General features: G+C 56.6%; 1 protein-coding gene across 1 annotated transcript in view; it reads left to right on the top strand.

Moving 5' to 3' along the window:
- The window catches only part of IQSEC3 (IQ motif and Sec7 domain 3), a 97,590-nt gene that overhangs the window by 58,096 nt on the left and 21,062 nt on the right, over positions 1-18,432 (top strand). The window contains exons 4-5 of the mRNA XM_029205640.1: positions 2,536-3,626; positions 5,773-5,934. Of these exons, the coding sequence (XP_029061473.1) occupies positions 2,536-3,626; positions 5,773-5,934 (1,253 nt within the window). The remainder of the gene's footprint in view (positions 1-2,535; positions 3,627-5,772; positions 5,935-18,432) is intronic.

Here is an 18,432-nt window from a genome sequence, read left to right as displayed (position 1 = left end):
ACTGAGTTAGTCAAAAGGGAGCTCATCCCGGCTGGCCTGAATGAATCAGGTGGACACTTTAAAGGCAGCGAGGCCTCACACAGAGGCTCTCTTGTTGGCCTTGAAGGAGCAAACGGCCGCGTTGTGAAGTGGACCAGGTGACACAGAACAGCAGGCAGCTTCTGGAAATTGAGGCCTCAGTCTTGAGTCTCCAGGAGCTGAAATCTGCCAACAGGAGTGAGCTTGAAAGGGGACCCCGACCCGTAGATGAAACTGCAGCCCTAGCTGACACCTTGATTTCAGCCTGGTGAGATCCCGAGCAGAGAACCCCGCTGAGCTGTGCCCAGACTGCTGGCCTCCAGAGCTGCGAGGAAACAAACGGTGTTGTTTTAAGTGGCTACATTTGTGGTAATTTGTTCTGCAGCAGGAGGTAACTGACGCACTTGGCATGCTTTAGAAGAGCGCCTTGGATGTCCCTGCAACACCAGGGCCGTGAGTCCCAGGAGAGCTTCCTGCCTCCTGCTTAAGGCCTTGTACCTTGTGAACTGCAAGTGCTTCTGGGAGGAGTCCTATAGGAAGACTCAGTGGCCTTCTAAACCTTGATATGAATACGTTCTCCAAGTCTCTTCAGAGAGAAGCATTGGATGTGGGGAGAGAGGTAGCATAACGCCACTATGCTTGGGGATGGGAAAGGGCATTGGATGGTGAGACAGGAAGAGCCCAGGACACACACTGAGGAGGTCCCGTTTACCTGGGCTTGTCCCTGGGCATTGGGATTGTATCTATGAGGTCTCCTGGGCTAGGAGGGTGTCTCTGCTGGTCCAGCTGTGGGGCACCCACAGAGAAGGGACAGAGGGGGCTGCCAGGGTAGTTGGGAAGTAGTCACTCCAGCTGCAGTCCCTGGGGGAGCGGGAAGCGCGGTGAAGTGTTCCTTGTATTGGGGGATGAAATTTGGCCTTTGTATCTGTACCCCTCCCCGCATGATCCTGGGGGAGGATGGAGGAGTGACATTGTTCTTGCCTTGAGTTATTAATTTCAGCCACCTGTCCCGATTCTTAGTTCAGGAAGGCTACTCTGTGTAAGTGGAGTGTACGGCTGGGAATACATAGTTTCAGGGCCCAGGAATACTTTCTCACTTCCCAGGCTTCCCTAAGGACTGATGGAACCCACCACAGTGCTACCATTTTGTCCATCCCCTTCATACAGGCTTTGTCTGTTATTTAAGTGCAAAAATCTCTAGGAAGGAGCACTGCTAACTGTTACTGGTCATTCACACCTCGGGGGAATGTCTTTCTAGTCCTTTCCTGAGAGGTTTTTGATAAGAGAGAAAAAGTGAGAGCTTAGCAGCCCAAGGAGGAGAAAAGACCACAGATGGGGGACAGAGCTGAGAGGAGGGGAGGAAGGGCCTTGAAGGCAGACTGGCCAGTGCCAGAAGTTTTCCTGGGTTCACATCTGCCCAGATGAGGCAGTGCCGTCCCCACCCCGGGCCCTGCCAACCAGCCCCACCAAGCCCTGCCCTGGTTGTAACAGCTCCCATTGTTGGAAACAGAGGTGACTGGAATTGTGGAGCAGGGTAGCCTGGAGGGACTCCCCTTATTGAAACATCCATCCATCATCCATCTGTCTTTTTATGAAATTCACATTTATTGAGCTCTATCCTGTGCCAGCCCTTGGGCTGGATGCTGGGAACACAGAGATGATCCAACCCCAATCCCAACCCTTATGAGGCTCCCAGGAACAGGAAACTACCCCGATGCATGACATGAATGCTGAGAAAGAAAGCAGGCGTACAGGAGTAGTAGTGATGTTTTTTAGCCTTCCTATTTAATTTTCAATTTTCTATTATTTAAAAATACACACAAGGGCTTCCCTGGTGGCGCAGTGGTTGAGGGTCCGCCTGCCGATGCAGGGGACATGGGTTTGTGCCCCGGTCCGGGAGGATCCCACATGCCACGGAGCGGCTGGGCCCGTGGGCCATGGCTGCTGGGCCTGCGCGTCCGGAGCCTGTGCTCCGCGGCAGGAGAGGCCACGGCAGTGAGAGGCCCGCGTACTGCAAAAAAAAAAAAAAAACAACACACACACACAAAAGTAGAAAGAATAGTGTAATAAACTCACATTTAACCACCACCCAGCCCTAACAAGTTTTATTAATATTGTTTCATCTAGCCCTCCCACTTCTTTTGATGGAGTATTTTAATACAAATTCAGGATGTCATGCATTTCAGCCATGAACTCCACCGTATGCATCTCTGATATGAACATTTGGAAATAACCGCCCCCTACCATTCGCACCTCGTCCATCCCCTGCCCCTGGCATCACCAATCCCGGAATCCAGTCCTACATCCCACACCTCTGGGAGCCTTGGCATCTCAGGCCATGGCGTGCTAGGGTTTTCAGACATGAGCCCCTCAGTGCCCCGAAGCTGTGCCTTCCCGCGCCCCCGCCGAAGCTTAGTAGCTCACCCCCTGCGCCAGCCGCCGCCGCCGCCGCCGCCTTTCTCAGGACTGTCGCTCCCCTTCCCTGACCGCGCTCGCGCCTCTTTGTCTTCGCTGCAGATTGAAATGCTAGAACACAAGTACGGGGGCCACCTGGTGTCCCGGCGCGCCGCTTGCACCATCCAAACCGCCTTCCGCCAGTACCAGCTCAGCAAGAACTTCGAGAAGATCCGCAACTCGCTCCTGGAGAGCCGCCTGCCGCGGCGCATCTCCCTGCGCAAGGCACGCGCGCCCACGGCCGAGAGCCTGGCGGCCGAGAGGGCGCTCCTGGAGGGCTGCGGCCTCTCGGGGCTGCCGCTGGCGCGCTCGCCCTCCCTGCCGCCCACCATCGCGGGCACACTCACCGAACTGGAGGACTCCTTCACCGAGCAGGTGCAGTCCCTGGCCAAGTCCATCGACGACGCCCTCAGCACCTGGAGCCTCAAGACCGTGTGCTCCCTGCAGGAGAGCGGCGCTTACCAGGTCCACAGGGCCCTGCGCGCGGGCACGGGGCCGCCGGGCCTGGAGACCGAGGCACGGGAGCCCGAGGGCGCCCACTCGGGGGACTGGGCCGAGCCCACCGAGCCCGCCGGCCCGCCCCAGGGCCACGGCAGCACCCTCATGATGGCCTTCCGGGACGTCACGGTGCAGATCGCCAGCCGGAACATCTCCGTCTCCTCCTCCACGGCTCTGTCCGTGGCCAACTGCCTGGGCGCGCCGACGGCCTCAGCCCCTGCGGAGTCCGCGGCGGGCAAGGCCGAGCAGGACGAGGCCGGCGGGCAGGAGGCCCCGGAGGCCCCCAGCGCCGGCCAGGAGGACGTGCCCACCGAGGACGCGAGCGCAGAGGCGGGAGCCGACGGGGCCCTGCGCGCCAGCCCGCCGGGGGCCGCGGTGCCGGCGGCGGAGGAGGAGGAAGACGGAGAGGAGGAGGCCGAGGAGGCGGGGAAAGGGGCGGAGGCCGAGGCCGGCGACAGCTCGGAGCAGCTGAGCAGCAGCAGCGCGTCCGCCAAATCGGCAGCGTCGGCCTCGGCCTCCAAGGAGGCCCTGCAGGCCATGATCCTGAGCCTGCCGCGCTACCACTGCGAGAACCCGGCCAGCTGCAAGTCTCCCACGCTCTCCACCGACACCCTGCGCAAGCGGCTCTACCGCATCGGCCTCAACCTCTTCAACATGTAAGTTCCAGGAGGTGCAGGGCAGAGGCTGCACTTACGGGTGAGCAGCGGGCCCGGGAATGGACCGAATCGTCCCAGGGTCCTCCCAGGTGGCCTCTGGGCCACGCCTGATCCTTGAGATAGTGTGGGAATACTCATTTTATTTTTATTTATTTATTTTTTTTGCGGTACGCGGGCCTCTCACTGTTGTGGCCTCTCCCGTTGCGGAGCACAGGCTCCGGACGCGCAGGCTCAGCGGCCATGGCTCACGGGCCCAGCCGCTCCGCGGCCTGTGGGATCTTCCCGGACCGGGGCACGAACCCGTGTCCCCTGCATCGGCAGGCGGACTCTCAACCACTGCGCCACCGGGGAAGCCCCTCATTTTATTTTTAATTGATAAGAATTTATGTTAAAAATTAGGGTTAAAACACCTCAAACCTATGCTTTAACCACTAGTACTGCTAGATGAAGCTAGGCTTTGAAAAGTGAGAAAATTTCAGAGAAAATGCACTGTTAAGTAAATAATAGTACAAGTAGTATAAGGCTTGGGCAGAAAGCATTCGGGTAGGACATGAAGTTAAGAAAACCGGGAATATCAATTTCATGGGGTTGATGACACGGAGAGAAGAGGCAGTGACCAAAAGAGGAAAGGGTGGGGGGAGCAGAGACCTGGCGCAAGGAATGGGGGTGCGGGGGGCGGATAGGAGGGGAGTGTCAAGCAAGCAGAGGTGAAGCAGAAGAAAACAGGGGCATGGGAGCGGAGAAATGAACAACCACCATAGCTCAGAGCCCCCAGCCAGAGCTTACTTGCAACCAAGAAGTATACAGCTGGTGGCAAGCAGAGGAAACACACCTGCCCGTCCTGTGGAGATTTCAAGTACATGAGGCACTCGTCTCCACCCTCCACTCACCCCTTCCTTCATAGCCCTGAGCCGGGAAACACGGCATCCCTCCTGCCTAATCAATGAGGACTGAGCAGAAACCATTCACCTGTGTGTTCATTTACTCATTCAGAAGTTATGTTTGGAGTGCTTGGCACGGAAACCACAAAGACGAGGAAGACACATCCCCCGGTCTCAAGCAGCTTCTATTCTAGGGGGAATAGCTACCGTTCATAGCTCACCTGACATAAAACATTTGCAGATTTCCTAACAAGTTCTAGAGAGAGCATCATTACGCCATTTTACAGACCAGGAAACAGGCTCACACAGGTGAGCTGAGCCCTGTGAAACAGCTAGTAAGCGGCAGAGCTGGGTGAAGTCAGACCTGTGTGACTCCCATCGCTGCTCCGTGTACCTCAGGCTGCCACCCTGGTGAGCACAGCCCTACCCTCGCTTCTGCACACACACACGTACCTGGATCCCACAAGACAGTGGTTCTCAAATTATCTATAGTGAAGGACCAGTTTGGGTTTTTACCCAATATGTTGTGGGCTGACACTTCTGTAAAATACAATTAAAATGAGTTGCTAGAAAAACAGTCACATGCTTGGTTGTCCTGAAAATGTCGACGTGTTATAAAAGGGTCTAAAGGCTTAGCCTCTATTTCTGTACTTATCTTCTCCTGGACCGGTAAGCTTCAGCTCAGGGAGCAGCATGGATTTGCAGACCAAGCTGGGAGCACATGTGCCTTAAGACACAGCACTCACACCCACACCCACACACAGACTCAAGCCTGGGAAAGTCAACCCTGAAGAGCAGGGTCTTTCTTGTGTCTGCCACACACAGGGAAGAGGGGTGTGGTAGGAGATCCCACCTCCATTTCCCAGTCTCCCCTGTCCTCCCGGTTCGAGCGTGGGTCCTGAGCGTAGACAGCAGGATACAGGTGGGAGGAAGGGCTTGGGGACCTCAGGGTCAGATCCAGTGGGACTGAGGCAGGAAGACGGAAGGGACACCTCTCCACCTGCTCTGGAATCTACTTGTCCAGACCTCCCCAGTCCCGCACCATCTTCACTCCTGTGCAGGGAGGTTCAGGAGAACGTGGCGAGAGGGGCTTTTTAAGGGGAGCCCCTCTGCAGTGGAAGGAATGCTGACATTTCCTGGGAATTCTGCCCAAGGACCTCCAGGCACTTTTGTGGGTTCCCTAGGCAGGAAGAAAGGGAGGAAAGGCGTCATGGGGAGACTTGCCTCACTCTCTACCCCTCCTCCCCTCCCCACCCCACCCCCAGAAACCCGGACAAGGGCATCCAGTTCCTGATCTCTCGAGGCTTCATCCCCGACACCCCCATTGGAGTGGCCCACTTCCTGCTCCAGCGTAAGGGCCTGAGCCGCCAGATGATCGGAGAGTTCCTGGGCAACAGCAAGAAGCAGTTCAACCGCGACGTGCTCGAGTGAGTGCCCCGCCTCGGGCTCCTCCCCGCCCTCCTGGCCCACCCTCCCGGATCTCCTGGGCGGCCTGGGACCTCAGCTGGGGAAGGCCACGGGGAGGACAGGACCTCTAAAGTCTGGGTGGATTCCCAGAAGTTCTGGCTCCAGTCCTGGTGGCTTCCTGATTGGTCCAGGAGCCAGAATCCCCATGGTCCTTAGCCAATCACCTGCCTCCCCTCCTGTCATTCTGCCGCTTACTGAGCCAAGGTTCTCCTCCGCGTAGGCATTGTAGGCACTGTGAATGGGGACGCGGCTGGCGCTGGGGACGCACGAGGCTGGGGCTGGCACAGAAATGGTCAAGGGAGACCAAAAGGCATGAGAGTGAGCCTGAAAATAGAAGGCCGTCAGCTCTGGGGCCATCTCTGCCTGGGGGACCGGCCCTTCAGCACCCTCCCCTGGCACCCGTCCAGCCCCCAGACCCTGAGTGTCCGCTTTATATCGTGGGGGAAACATGAGGCAGAAAAAGAAGGGGTTAGACTGAGGGGTTTTAGAGCCAGAAAGTACTATGATTCCATAAAGGTAGACTGACCACCAAGGTTGAAGTCCAGGAGGTGGGGGATTTGGCGGTGAGGGGGCTGCTTTTGCTATAGCGCTCTGCTTCGTGGGTGTGGTGCCATGGATAGGTAGGCGAGCCCCAGGGCAGGGGGAGCATTCCCTGGGGTGGAGGGGCAGGGCCTTGGAGCCCCCTCTTCTCTGGCAGAGAGGGGGCGAGGCTCCATGAAGTCTGCTCCGGACCCGTCTCTCCCCACGCCTCTCCTGATGCCCCTCCTCTCTTCTGCTGGGCACCCCTAAGCTCACTTCCTTCTCGAAGGTCACCATTCTGTAAGGAGCCCTCCCCACTTCTCTCCCCACCCCCTTCTCCTTGGGTACAGTCTGCCGAAGTGTTTCCCCAGGAGTCCTGGGAGAACCTCGTCCTATTGTACTTGCTCTTGAAGCAGCAAGGGCCTGATACAGAGGGCTGGGGGCTCCTGCTTCAGGGCTTAGAAGCACGGAGTCCCTGTCAGTGTCCCCTGGGTGGGACTCAGACACCTGGCTTCTCTTTATGGAGCAGCCCCGCTGCTGTGTCTCCGGACAGTCACTGCTCTCTGGGCCTGCATTTCCGTGCATGGAGGTGGGAGGGGTTGGGTTAGGAGGGGAGATCTGCTGTGCTCGGGAATCCCTGTCACATTCCTAAATTCATGATGGGATAGCTGTTACCTGAGTGCAGTCAGAAGAGAGGGGGCTTGGACCCATTCAAGGGACCGTGAAATCCCTGATGGCCCTTAGTTGACAGAAGCCAGCTCCTGCCTCTGACTCTTGGGGGCTTCGGGCAATCAGCTGTTCCTCCCAGAGTTGGTGCTCTGAGTGCCTAAACCCCTAAATGGACAGCATTTCTCTACCTTCCTCCTCTCCCTCTGGCTCCCCTTCCCCATCCCACCACCCCTGCGGTGTGGGTGCCCTGAGGGGAGGCCTTGAGGAAATGGCAGAAGAGGAGAAGGATCGAGTGCCCCGTCTCCTTCCTTTCCTGTTTTCCTCTGTCTGGTTCATCTGTCCGGCATGAACTTTTCAGTGGCCTTTGTCCCCTTTCCACTGACGAAGGAGTAGAGTGGCCGCGCCCGATGGCTTCATTCCTTTCCGCTGCCCCACACCCCCTGGGTGAGCCGGCTTTGTCCGTCCGCTCTGGGGCAGGGGTGACTGCTTCACCCCCAGGCCCTGACTGCCTCGCCTGTTCTCTTCTGCCTTTCCGGACCCCATGCGGCCTGGCCCCGGAATCCGGACCTGCTAGGCCCCTGTCGATCTGTAGCTCTGGGAACACGGTGTTTCTGCAGCCCGGGGTGTGCTGAGCATCGCAACGGAGACTAATTCCCGCCCCCCCCCCCCCGGGCGACCGTGGGGGCGGGAGGTGCAGGCCAGCCGCTGCCGCCTGTGCCGAGAGGCGAGGTGGGCTGGGGTCTAGGGCTCGCGGCTCAGCGGGCTCAGGCTTGGATGAGAAGGCAGTGTGGGGGCAGGAGAGGTGGCTGGACCCGAGAGTCCGGCTCTGGCCCCTGCTCTGCTCCTGACACGCTCTGGAGCGTTTGCAAGTCACTTCTCCAGGCTTCCTCGTCTGCAGAGAGAGAGGGTTGAGCTGTGTGATCTCAGAGGTCCCTCCAGCGCCGGTGAATGTATCGTCTTTCCTAATCCTTAGTGCGTTTGTAGCACCCTGGCGTCATGCAAAATCATTTGCCCTGAACAAGCTTTGTCATCCTGCCAGAGCAGCCCTCAGGCTCCAGGACGGGGCTGGGGTGCCAGCGTTCACGGGGGAACGAGATGGCCATTCACCACTCATTCAGCAAATATTGAGTGCCTACTGTATGCTGGGAATAGGGCTGCACTGGGCATCCCACGTGTGTACGTGTCGGGGCGGGGTGCGCGGGGAGAGGAACAGGCCTGGCTCGTGGCCTCAGGGAAGTTATAGACCCAGGTCTCAAAGGGGAGAGATGCGAGGAGGAACGTGGAAAGAGACGTGAGGGGCCCTCGAGCCTCCAGTGGGCACTGGGGCTTAGGGGGCGTTGAGTACAGAGCTGAGCCCCAATTCTGCCACAGTGAACGCCTCAGTCCCTCGTGCTGTGTTCTGCAGCCATGCAGGCCCCGGGCTCTGAGGCCCCAGCAGACGGCCTGCGCGTGGCAGCTCCATGGAAAGGAGCCCTCCTCCCCCAGGTCTGCAGCGCGCCGACGGCCTGGTCTGTCTGCTGTGAGGTGCCTGGAGAGGATGAAGAAGCAGGAAGAGACAGGCACTGGCAGGGCAGCAAGACGCTGGGGTTTTTGGTATCTCCCTGCCACTCAAGCCAGCTCTCTCGGAACCTTTCAGGATCCACTGCCTCTTCCTAACTCCCACCAGAGAAAGCACACAGTGACAGTCACCCAGTGCCGTGTGTCCAGGCCGGGAAGGCTTCACTGGGATTCTGCACATGCCCCTGCCGGTGACATTCAGCCTGTCGTATCCATTCTGTACAAAGCTGTTTGCTGAATAAAAGACATAAATCACCCATCCCCTTGGAGACTGAGACAGCCCAATCCACCGCTCTCTCCAAGATGCAGCCAGATGGGAAGGGGAGAAGCTGAAAGTCTCTGGGAGGGGAAGGGATGGGGCCCTCCCCCCACTCCTGGGCCTGGGGGGACAGGAAGAGAGGAGGAGCTGGGCCAAGCAGAATCTGTCCCAGCCACTGATTCACCTCTGAGCATCACAGATGCGGTGATGCCATTTGCCTCCGGGGTCAGGCCCTCGGTGCTCTGGGAAGCTGACCTCTCTATCCCTTTGTGTCCTGGTTCCATGGATGCCCCATTCCAAGAAAGAATGTATCCAACCAGCCTTTATCAAATGATAATATGAGGCATTCTGAGCTCAAAGGGCCATGTCCATTCCAGTGTTGACCTGGGAAGGTGTTGTGTTTTGGTCGTTGGCGTTTGTTTTTTTAGGAGAAACCAGCCTCAATTTCCTCATTTGTCAAATGGGGATAATAGAACCGGTCATATGAATTAACTTTTTTAAGCGCATATGAAGTGCTTAACTCAGTGCCTGAGGCTTAGTGGGCATTAGACCCCTCCCGCCTCCCCTTCCCCACGGCTCCCTCCCCCAACACAGGGAAACCTCCCACTCCTCAGGGCTGGTCTGAGACAGAGTTCCGTGCTGGGGAAGGGAGGGGACCACCGCGAGCTTGGAGGAAGTCCTCCCCTGGTGCTGAGGGGGAAGGGCAGTGGGAGACAAAGGGCAGGGAGATCAGGATTCTCTGGGGCTGCAAGCGTCTCGCTCTCAGTTTTCACGTGGCTGGGAAATTTGCCTCTGCTCTATTTCCTTTCTGAAATGTGCGCTTCAGCAGGTTTGAAGGCCAGCGGATGGGGAAACGTTGTGTGCTGGCTGTGAGCAGTCTCTTTCCCGGCCCGGGTGATCTTCACACCCGCGGAGGGCATCTGTCGTTTCCAAGGAAACGCAGGAAGGGCAGCTTTGGGGTTGAGTAGCCAGAAGAAAGTTTCCCGGGCGTTCCTTCTCTCACTGCGTCCGCTCCGTTCTTTGTTAGATATTAGAGTCTGACGTTTTAGTCGGATTTCATCATTTCATTTCCATGGAAATGTTTTGGCCAGAGTGCAACAGATTTGCTCTTCTTAGGGGACATTCAGAAATGAAGACAGATTGTCTGTCAAACTCCGTAGGCTGGAAGGCTCTGGCCTCTCCTCACTAGGAAGGAATGGTTTGAGCAGGTCCTGCGTGTCGTCTGTGTGTAGCCTCGGAACGGTTGCCTTGCTCCTGAGGAGATCCACGGGGCAGGGGAGAGCAGGCTGGGGCCCAGGCCCACTCTGACGGGTCTGGCGGAGGGTGGAGAGAGGCTGGGGCAGGCAGGGATAGAAGACTTTGGGGGCTATTTCCACTGTTCTGAAAACTTGATGCTGCCTCCCACTCAGAGGAATGGAAGGAGGGGGTCTCTTCTAACTGTGCTGTCTTTGGGTTTTATGACCTTGACCCCTCACCTCTCCAGTGACCTTTCCCCTATCCCCACCACCGCACACACACACACACACACAGACACACACACACGCACGCACGCACGTGCGCGCTCACACACACAGAGATGAGAGATTCTACTTAACAGGAAAGAGTCATTGGCATTTAAAAGAATCATTTGCTCCTGTACGTGGAGATCTTGGAACCCCAGAGTGGGGTGAAAAAGTCCAGAGTTGAGACTCTCTTTGGCTTTGTCACAGATGCATAGAAATTGGGCTTTTACACAAAAATGAACATACCCACCACCCATTCCCCTCCTGAGTACCCAGGGCCCAGCTCTGGAGAGGTGTCTCTGGATCCTGTGTGATGTTCAGGTGTGGCTGAAACTGGCCGCTCTTTGCAGTGGGACTTCCTGGGAGTCACTCCCCGCGGGTTTCTCAGGAGGGCCATCTGTGAGCGAGCAGGCAGCTCACACATATCCAGCGTGTATCGTGTGCCAGCAGGAACGGTTCTAAGAACCTTACGTGCGAAGCCTCATACCATCTTGCCAGCAGTGCTGTGAGGCCAGTGCTGGGAGTCTGCACCAAATGAAGGAAACCGAGGAACAGAGAGGGTGGGGCGCTTGCCACAGTCCCAGGGCTGACCAGCAGCTGAGACCTGAAGCCTGGCAGAGAGGTCCATAACCTGAGCCCTAAACTCCACACCATCCTACCTTGTGCGTCATCCCAACAGATGTGTGGTCTGAATGCCTTTACAGTGCTTGTCAGAGCCCAGCTGTGAATCGTGGTGCTGAGAAATGCTTTAGACGGTCAGCTAGTCCAGCTCTCTCATTCTACCCGGCCAGGGACTGAGGCCCAGAGAGAAGAAATGGCTAGTGCCCAGGCCAGGGGCAGGGTAATTGAACTGAATCAGATGCTATCCCATCCCTGACTCACCTTTATTTGCTGGGCCCCAACCCTCTCATCTGGGAAGAAAACAGAGCTGAGAAACTGATCCACAAATCTGCATTGCTCTGAGCTAACTGAGTTTCCTCTCTCTGATGGATGTATGTTTTAAACAGGCGAGTTCATTGGCGATGAAGGAAAGAGTCTTCCTACCTGCGCTAGAGGGAACTACAGATCTGCTTACTCGCGGGGCACGTCAGCTCCGATTCGGTCCCTAATGAGAACACTCGTTTCTTTTTTTCTTAATATATATTTTTAATTGAAGTATGGTTGATTTACGGCATTGTGCCAATCTCTGTGGTACAGCACAGTGACTCGGTTATACACATGTAGACATTCTTCTTTTTAATATTCTTTTCCATTATGGTTTGTTGCAGGATATTGAGTATAGTTCCCTGTGCAAGGTGCATTAGGACCTTGTTTATCCATTCTAAATGTAATAATTTGCATCTACCAACCCCAAACTCCCAAACCATCCCTCTCCCTCCCCCACCTCCCCCGCCTTGGCAACCACAAGTCTGGAGAACCACATTTCTTAAGCTCTTTAATAAACTGGGAGCTTTACATACATTGTCTCTTCTAAAACCCACCCCGCCCCGCCCCACCCGCCCACTGGACGTTTTAGGTGTTAGCTCCATTCTAGAGATGGGGAAAATGAGGCCCAGAGAGGCTAAGTGACTTGAACTGAAGACCTATATGGTGGAGACAGGATTCAAACCCAAGGGTGCCTGACACCAAAGGCCTGACTTCTTCCCGTCCTACCCCTGTCACTGGCACAGAGCGTGGGTCTCAAAGCGTGGTCCCCCGAACAGAAGCAGCACCCAGGAGCTCGTTAGCAACGTCGATCCTCGGACTCCAGTCCAGACGCCTGGATTCAGAAACCCTGGGGTGGTGCCTAGCTCCGTGCAGTTGATCAGCCAGCTGGGTGATTGTGGTGCGCCCTCAGGTTTGAGAACCACGGGCGAACAGGGGGCTGCCGGGCCCAGCAAAAGGGTAGTAGCCTCCGTATCCACACGGACTCCCGATTTGTGGGAGCGGCTTCGAGGTGCACCAGCCGCCATCCCTTCTGAGGACTTCAAACAAGATTTTCTTTGTCCCCGTGTTGTCACCAGGGACTCTGGCAGGTCCTCCTGCTCTAGTTTCTTGGCCACGTTGCACTTTTCCTGAAAGCCTCGACCTTCATCTGGCACGTTATGAGTTCCGACTAACAAAAATAACTCCCCAGCGGATGGGGACATTTTTAATTGAATCGGATGAGACAAGAACGGCAGAAGTAACACCCGGGTTCCTCCAGCTCATGGCGGTGGGCAGCTTCGTTTTCCATCCTAATCCTGAAAGCTGGCCCCGGCTCCGCCTGGAGCAGAGACCCACATGGGCACCGCACACACCTCTTCCCGGCCTTGGCCTGTACCTCACCTTCCAGGTCTTCGCTGTCCCTTCCAGACTATTAAAAATCCCTGCTGCTATCACTACCTATTTTCAGCTCCCAACCAGTTCCTTTGTCTGCCAGACACTGTCTTGCTATTGTTAAAAAAAAAAATAGTGGAGATGACGAAATTCATTTTGATCACAGTTGTGTGCACCGCTTCATCTCCCTGCAACACAGACTGACGCCACACACGGATGTGTTAACGAGCAACTTCCTGCAAGGTTGTACCTGTTTGTACAGATGTGGGGAACAGCTGTGCTTACGCTTCCCCAGCCCTTGGGAGGGACTTGCCACAGAAGCCCACAGAAAGGAGAGGCCGCCCACCCCAGCAAGAGCACCTCCGCAATCACCCGCAGTCAGCGGCCCCTCCGAGGCAGGTCCAGGCAGCACCTCAGGGGCTGCCTCTCAGGGCCAGGTCGCCGGGTTCTCAGCACTCACGGGCCCGCGTGGTTGGTTGAAGGAAGTGGGAAGCGCGTGCACCCCAGGCCGCCTCTCTGCCTGTGGTCTGGAATCCACGGAGCCCTTCCCTCGGCAGCCGTGTCCAGGGGTCAGGTCCAGCTGATCGGGGCCACCAGGCAGAGCTTCCAAAGGCGCTGGCCGCAGGGCTCCTTCCCCAGCTGACCGTGTGCTCACAGCCCCGTTCATTCTGGAGTTTGGTCTGTCACTCACTCATTCATCCACCCCAGGAACGTTTACTGAGTTCATACATACGACAGGGATGCAGAGACCGACTCCGGGCGTCGGGGAGCGCGTGGCCCGGTGGGACGACAGGCAGATGCTTGGGTGACACGGGAGACACAGCAGAGGCACCGCGGAGGTCGAGGAAGATTCCGGAGAGATGGAAGGCAGACCTGGAGGTTGGGGGTGGGCGGCAGGAAGGAAGAGCAGCGTGTGCAAACCTGGGGCCGTGGGAGAGCCAGGCTGCAGGGCTGGAGTCAGGATGCGGAAGGGGCAGGAGAGTCCGGGAGCAACCAGGGCCGTGCTTTGCTGGGGAGCTCAGGCTTCATATGAGGGGTGTGGGAAACCTCGAAAAAGTATAAGCAGAGGAGCGAGTGACAGGGCCAAATGGCCGTCCTAGAAGTGTTGTTCCGGAAGATGGTCTGGAGGCAGGGAGGCTGGTCCGGAGGCTATTGAAGGACCAGTTGTGGCCAGATGATGTCAGCAGAGGCTGCAGGGAGGGTAGAGGCGGCTGGAGCCCTGAGGCAGGGAGAGGCAGCAGGGTCTGGTGACTGGGGTGGGCGGGGAACAGAGGTGGCCAATCACAGCGAACAGCCTCCTGGGCTGCTGAGAATTCGGAACACCAGGTCTTTGTGTGTGAATATGTCTTTGCTGCAGGCCCACTGGAGTAATCGGTGCAGATTATACCAAATAAACACGTATATATTTTTAGCTTTGAGGAGAGAGCGATGCTGGGTGTGGTGACATTTCTTCTGAAGAATTCCTCAAACTAGACATTATCAAATATTTACTCAGAGCAAGTTAAAATATTAAATACTTGGTAAAGCCTAAAATATGTCCACCCTGACTTTCCTGCGAGAGATGCCAGCACAACCTGTGGCCTTGTGAAGATTGCCCAAGGACTGACCTTTGCACTCAGCAGCCCTCATCCACGCTTAGTAGCACCATTACTTAAGGGGGTCTCTTATGAACGCTGTAGATTAACAACAACAACAAAAAATAACTAGTTCGTGACTAATGTAAATAATAAGTGTGAACTCACGGCTACACTTAAGAGTTGTAGTGTGCGGTGGCATTCAGAGCCATAGGAATGGGTGAGGCCCCTAGGAAGAGGTTGTAAAGTGGGGGAAGGGACCTGGTGGGCAGCCCTGAGTTAGAGGCCAGGGGGAGGAGGGCCTGCGATGGAGGAGGGGTGCCTCCGGAGAGGAGAGAGTCAACCTAGGGGAGGGCAATGGGATGGAAACAAGAGAGAGGAGTGTTCCAAGGAGGGAGTCTTTAACTGCGTTGACGCTGCCAGGAGGCCAGTGTGATGAGGACAGACATTGGCGCCACTGGACTTGGCAACATGGCGGCCATTGGTGGCCTTGACAAGAGTTTTAATGGAATGCTGGGGTAGATGCTTGGCTGGAGTGGGTTGAAAAGTGAATGGGATTGAGCAAGTGGAAATAGCATGAGTAGGGATGACTTCTAGAAGTTTGGCTCCAAAGAGGAGTAGAGGGACTTCCCCGGTGGCGCAGTGGCTGAGAATCCACCTGCCAATGCAGGGGACACAGGTTCAAGCCCTGGTCCAGGAAGATCCCACATGCCGCGGAGCAACTAATCCCGTGCGCCACAACTACTGAGGCTGCATGCCGCAACTACTGAAGTCCCGCACCTAGAGCCTGTGCTCTGTAACAAGAGAAGACACTGCAATGAGAAGCCCGTGCAGCGCAACAAAGAGTAGCCCCCACTAGCCTCAACTAGAGAAAGCCCGTGCACAGCAACGAAGACCCAACGCAGCGAAAAATAAATAAATAAATTAAAAAAAAAGAGGCGTAGAGAAAAGAATTAGTGACTACAGAGCAAAGAAGGGTTGAGGCTGGGTTTTAATTTGTAAAATAGAAAAGGCAAGACTTTGGGTGCTAATGACGTTGATTGAGTAGATACTAAACTGATATGGAAGAACATCTCCAACTTCATGTGTCCAAAACTGAAGTCTCGATCTCTCCAGCATGTGTGTCCACCCATCTCAAAAACTAGTACCACCAGGCCCCCAGGTGTTCAAGCCCGAGCCCTGAGACTCACCGCCGACTCCTTTTCCCTACCGCCCACATTCCTTCCATCACCTTGTCCCATCAGTTCTCCCTCCAGGATGTCTCTCAGATTCTGAGCTGGCCTGGTCTGTTCAGGTCTGTTCAGGTCCATTCAATTTGTTCCACCTTAGCCAAGGCTCGTCGTCTCTAGCCTGAACCTCTGTAGGTGCATCCTGATGGCCCCCTGCTTCTCTCTTGCTCCTGCCCTTCCTTTTTCATTCATTCTTGCCCAACACCAGAGAAATCATCTTAAAACAAACTGGATCTTATCGTGTCTCCCCCACCCCTCCCCCTCCCTTAATCAGATCCTACTCATCTTTTAGGTCTCTGCTCAAATGTCACATCCCCAAAGAGGCATTTCTGGACACACCAATAAAAAGTACATCTCCTTTGTCCCCTCACAAAACCCTGTCCTTTCCCCACACAGAACCTGTCACGATTATAATGAAATAATTATTTTTGACTCTGCGCTTAATGCCTGTCTCTCTCACTGGGACAGGATCTGTGTTTGTGTTGTTTGCCACTTATTCCAGGTCCCTAGCACAGTGCTGTGTATGCAGAGGTGCTCAATGCATGCCGGGGGGTGGGGGGTGGGGGAGGGAGGGGGAGGGCAAGAGAAAGCCCCAGGAGGCAGAAGGTAGGGGGTCAGGGGTTTGGTCCGCTGCTGTGGGCTCCGTGTACCAGGCCAGCTCAGAAACTGCAGGGTGGCCACATGGCCTCATGTGACTGCTGACAGTGAAACGGCCTTCACCCGTGACTCTGTGATGTGTCCAACTGCCCCTCCTTGGGCCCTCACAGGTCCCACCAGGCATCTGGGTGAGAGAGCAGCCCCCAGCGAGAGATGCATTAGCAACAGCCCCCGAGAGGGAACATGCCAGGAATGCGATGTGTGCGGTGCCCCCTGCAAGGTCAGCTCTCTTGTGAGCTTTGGTTTCCTCATATAATAAAAAATAACAGGATGATGCTTAACATCCCACCGGACTGAGGAGATGAAGTCATTGCCCACTTAGTGAAGCACTGAAAAAAATACTCAGTGAAGGAGGTGCAGAGGGAGCTGCCCACTGGCGTAGATTGGGGAGGGTCTCCCTAGCAGAGGGAACACCAAGCAAGCCCCTTTGCAGTCTCAGTTTTACCTTCTGTAAAATAGGGAGATTATACACCAGAAACGACCACCCAGAAACGTGTGATTTTTTTCACCTTAAAGGTGATCAGAGAGGAGAGGGCTGTTGGCTGTGCTGGTGGAGGTGGCAGAAGGATCTGGAGAACTGCCAGCAGTCTGCTCCCAGCAGGATTTCAGGGTGATGAAGAAGAAGACGGACAGGAGGGGAGGTTTTAGGTGCAAGTGATCTGCAGAACACGGGAAGAATGGGAGACGGGGAGAGGAGAGGAGAGAGAGCCAAGGTCAGGTGCAGGCTGGCACCTTAGGGAGGACCGTGGGGAGTGATTCCTGGATGACGGAGCTCCCGTTACAAGGTGAGGGTCCACCAGGGCATGGCCTCGGCCCGGCCACCTGCCCCAGGAGGGCACTGGTTCCCTGGGAGGCGGGGAGAAGCAGCCAGTCGTGTGAGCTGTATTCCAAAGCCAGCCAGAAACGACGCTGCCCTCCCTTGCTGCCTGCAAGCATCCGCGGAGCCTCCAGAGGCTGCCTGTGGGCCGGCTCTGGGTCTGGGTCCTCATCAGACCATGTCACGGCGGGGCAAGAGGTCACCTGGCCCAACCCCCAGCTCTACAGACAGGAAACGATTTGCAGGCAGTAGTGTCTTTCCGCCTCTCAAGACAGCTTCTGGGGGTTTTGCAGAAAACGTCTAGATTTTTTCTCAAAGATCTGACAACCCCAGACCACCTGCCCATCAAACAGCGATGCCTGTGGTGGCAACTGCAGGGAGCAAGGCAGGAAATCAGTGTGTGCGTGCGTGCGCGTGCGTGTGTGCGCCTGCGCGCGCATACGTGTGTGTATGCGCACGTGCCGTGGAGAAGGGGTGGGGCTGTCTGTCTCTCCCTCCCGCGCTCCCTCCCTCACCACCCAACCACAAAAGCAGCCCCTGAGAGCCGAGAGGACACGCGTGCTCCCGTGAGCTCCCGGGCTCTCATTTTAAAAGCATCCCCCCGACCTTGCGCTCGGCTCAGCCATTCGTTTTCAGTTTCTAAGGATCGACTGGCGAGTTTGAGGGATGCTGATTCCCAGGCACTGCTCTCAATCGTCTAGTTGGTAAATCCGGGGTAGGGCCGGGGCCCTGCATTTCAACCGGCTGCCTGAAGGCTCTGCCATGGGGTCCTGCAAGAGGTGGGCTGTAGAGCCTCCCCAGCCCCCGCACAGGTGTCCGCCCGCAGAGGCCTGCACACCCCGCGCCGTGGGTGGTGTAGCCTGCTGCCTGCTCTGCGGGCTGGCGTTTCCACCCGGCTGAGTCTCCTGCCCTGGTCCTTGGCTCTCCGGCTTGTTACTGGAGCTTTCAGCTGCCGCCCCGAGCGGCCAGCAGCAGTCACCTGAGTGAAGGGCTGGAAAGCCGGCCGCCAGCTCCCGGCTGCTCTGCGGCCACCTCCCGCCACTTCCCTCGGTGCCCATCGTGGGGTCAGCCCCGGTCCAGAGCATGGGGGACAGTCCATGGACAGAGGTTCTGGGAGGGACACCACTGAGGGACACAGGGTGCTGGGACCGTGGGGTTCAGAGTCGTGCAGGGGGGCCAGGTCGGGGGTGGGATGGATGGACTGACAGGGGCAAGTCCTGGACCCCAGACCGGGGGGACCAGGGCCGTTCTGGGGTCCTCCGGGCAGCCGGCCTGTGTGTCAGGGTTGGCCAGGCTGGGGCCCGTTGCCTGTGCCTGGGCCTTGCAGGAGTCGGCGGGGCCCAAGGACGAGAGGCTGCAGTGTGGCTGCCCGCTGCT

The sequence above is a fragment of the Monodon monoceros genome, unplaced genomic scaffold, assembly GCF_005190385.1.
Source record: "Monodon monoceros isolate NGI ecotype Baffin Bay Population unplaced genomic scaffold, NGI_Narwhal_1 Super_Scaffold_6, whole genome shotgun sequence".
In the NCBI taxonomy this organism is placed as follows: Eukaryota; Metazoa; Chordata; class Mammalia; order Artiodactyla; family Monodontidae; genus Monodon; species Monodon monoceros.
Note: the sequence above shows the minus strand (reverse complement) of the source record. Positions and strands in the feature narration are given on the sequence as shown.